Here is a 2,987-nt window from a genome sequence, read left to right as displayed (position 1 = left end):
GCCCTGAATCTGGGCTATACTAATAAAAAATATAACTTTATTGACATTGACATACTCATTGTGTTTTAGTCTCTATTACAACGGACAGACGTCATCGCTCCAGAATGCAGTGTGCAGGTAAAATAATAGAGAAGGAACAAAATGTAAAAAAAATGTATATTTGTAATAATTAAGAGTTTTCATGTGTCGCAATCAACACGTTTTAGTGAAATGGAGAAATAACAGTTTAAGGCCAATATGTGAAAGTAGTCAGAGATCCCTTTAAGGACAGTGTCAGCTCAGATAATTCATGAAATGTGACTTTATTAACGAATTATTTTAATTTCTGTTGTTAAACTGAATAGCAGTTTTAAATTTTATCACCATCACTGGAAGCAGCGTTGGCTGAACCTTCATCGCTGGAGGAGTTTAAACGTATCTGTTCAGCTGCAAAGACAAGAGAAACTACATTAGGTTCTGGAAATTATCCAAAACACAGCGTGCACGTATCATTGGCATGCAGTGCACGTAATGAAATCAACGCGTTTACTCCACTGAGTAATTTGTGTGCCATTAAGTTGAGGCCACGGTGCGAGTGAGGCATGGTAACCTGAGCAAACAGACGATAAAGCTCAAGTCTGCGAGTTCACGCTCTCAATTTAGCATTAAGTACGGCAGGCAGTTATATCATATAATCCTGATCATTCTCTAATCGCTTTTTATGCTTTTGTGCTAATTTTAGCATTTCTTCGGGTTACAATAACATTCTTACTATCCAGAACTGAAACAAAAGCGAATTAGAATCAAAATGCACAGAAATCACAGTTTAACCCTCCTGCTGCCCTTGGGTCAAAATAATCCACGAGGCCTCAGATTTAAAACAGAGACCCTTACGGTATTTTATAATTTATAATGATTTGTGTTTTGTAACTAAAACGGTATTTTTCTTCAAATTGAGCAAGTTCAAATAGCTGTGGGCAGCAGGTAAGATAATTACTACTGTATTCGTACTGAACCCCGCTTCAAAATGTACGGGTGATCCCTTTAAAGGAAAGCGGCAGCTTTAAATTAAAACAGGACAATTCTAATCTGAAATTCGGCCGGTTTTTTTTTTTTTTTAGGTTTTTACTTTAAAAAAAGTTAAGTCTGGTCCTCTGGACATTCAAAAAACAAAACAAAACCCCAAGAATTGTAGAAACGTTTCATCTTTCATCCGAAAGACTTCTTCAGTCTGAGGACCAGATTTAACTGTTTCAGATTTTTCTACCTGGATTATTGAGCATGCATCAGGATGTCTCTGATTAGTTTTCTGAAACTTGAAACGAAAAATAAAAAAAAAAACAGAATTTTTCCAGAAAGTTCCAGATTATTTGAAAGTGAAAGTGAAAATAAAAATGGCGCGTTTCCTTTAAACGTTTTCAGTTAAACAAACCATTAATCCTGTTCATAACTTCATTATTCTGCGAGCCGCCGCTCAGTGAGCTCAGACCACATCAGAAACCTGGTCCAGATGTTCCGGAACCAGATGTTGGATGTTTACCTAGGACGTCCGCGTCCTGACAGCAGCCGATGTCCCGGAGGATGTCCACGGCCATCTTCAGGGCTTCTTTCTCCGTGAAGACCTGGATCATCACGTCCGACACCTCCAAGATGGACTTTCCCTCCAGCTGGTTCCGACGGACCCGCCGGGTCCCGCTCCGGCGGTCCTGCAGTTCGTGGCGGAACTTCTCCATGTCGGACTTGGTCAAGTCCTCCAGGACGTTGGACAGGAGCCTCTTGGGGGTTTGAGGAGCCATCTCTTATGACTGAAGATCCAAAAGTTCCGACCTGGTTCTGACAGGAGCAGCTGGACTCGGAGCAGCCCTGTGATGCGTTCATGTCCCGTCGGAAAGGTTTCGTTAATGATCGACAAAATGAGCCTCTGCGCTCAGAAAAGCTTTTCATTTGACACTTTATTCAATAATCTAATTTAGATCAAAATTCATTTAGTTACCTTAAAAATATTTGATTTATTTTAAGTTTTAATTTGTAAAATTGATCTTAAATTAATAAAAACCTTTCATAAAGTTTCATAAAGTAAAAACGGAGGGAACATTTTTAATCATATGATCAGTTATAAACTCTAGACAGATGTTTAATATGAGTCCAGCTGTGCAGACGGTTGTTTGGATGAACTTTGACCTCCCGTTCTGTAAGAACCGGTTCTGTTCTCCAGCAGAAGACATAAAACAGAACCCGTACCAGATGTACTGAGGAAGCTCCACTTCCTGGTTCTGTAGGAGGAAGCAGCTGCAAACAGCTGGCTCTTCCTTGTGTTGTGTAAGCTCACCTTTCTGTCCGTCTGCAGCCGGAGGTCCAATCTGAACCAAACAGAATTAAGTAAACCAGTTTGTCTTTGGGTTTTCAAACAGGTCCTGTCAGAACCAGCTGCAGTTCAGCACAGAAGCTGTGGTTCTGCTCGGGTTCTGTTCAGTTTCAGTCTCTGCTCCTGAACGTTGTTGTTGGTTAAATCACTCAAATCTGATTGAGTCTTTTGCTCCTCACCAACCAGCCGAAGATCATCTGAAGGTCATTGCACCTCTCTAACCAGCCGAAGATCATCTGAAGGTCGTTGCTCCTCTATAACCATCCGAAGATCAGCTGAAGGTCGTTGCTCCTCTCTAACCAGCCGAAGATCAGCTGAAGGTTGTTGCTTCTTGCCAACCAGCCAAAGATCAGCTCAAGGTTGTTGTGCCTCTCCAACCAGCCGAAGATCAGCTGAAGGTCGTTGCTCCTCTCCAACCAGCCGAAGATCAGCTGAAGGTCGTTGCTCCTCGCAAACCAGCTAAAGATCATCTGAAGGTCATTACTCCTCATCAACCAGCTGAAGGTTGTTGCTTCTCGCCAACCCGCCGAAAATACGCTGAAGGTCGTTGCTCCTCTCCAGCAAGCCAAATATCAGCTGAAGGTCATTGCTCCTCGCCAACCAGCCAAAGATCAGCTGAAGGTTGCAGCTCCTCTCCAACTAG

At 42.0% G+C, this 2,987-nt stretch overlaps 1 protein-coding gene across 1 annotated transcript in view; it reads right to left on the bottom strand.

Annotated features, from left to right (window-relative positions):
- The window catches only part of LOC119409641 (apoptosis-associated speck-like protein containing a CARD), a 2,912-nt gene extending 1,137 nt beyond the window's left edge, over positions 1–1,775 (bottom strand). Inside the window, exons 1-2 of the mRNA XM_037676542.1 lie at positions 1,520–1,775; positions 364–426 (exon numbers count right to left, since the gene is read on the bottom strand). Coding sequence (XP_037532470.1) covers positions 364–426; positions 1,520–1,775 — 319 coding nt within the window. The remainder of the gene's footprint in view (positions 1–363; positions 427–1,519) is intronic.
- Positions 1,776–2,987: the final 1,212 nt, after the last annotated feature.

Source organism: Nematolebias whitei, chromosome 5 (assembly GCF_014905685.2).
Source record: "Nematolebias whitei isolate Nwh7 chromosome 5, NemWhi1, whole genome shotgun sequence".
NCBI lineage: Eukaryota > Metazoa > Chordata > Actinopteri > Cyprinodontiformes > Rivulidae > Nematolebias > Nematolebias whitei.
The sequence above is the reverse complement of the archived record's forward strand: the minus strand, read 5'-3'. Positions and strand labels throughout refer to the sequence as shown.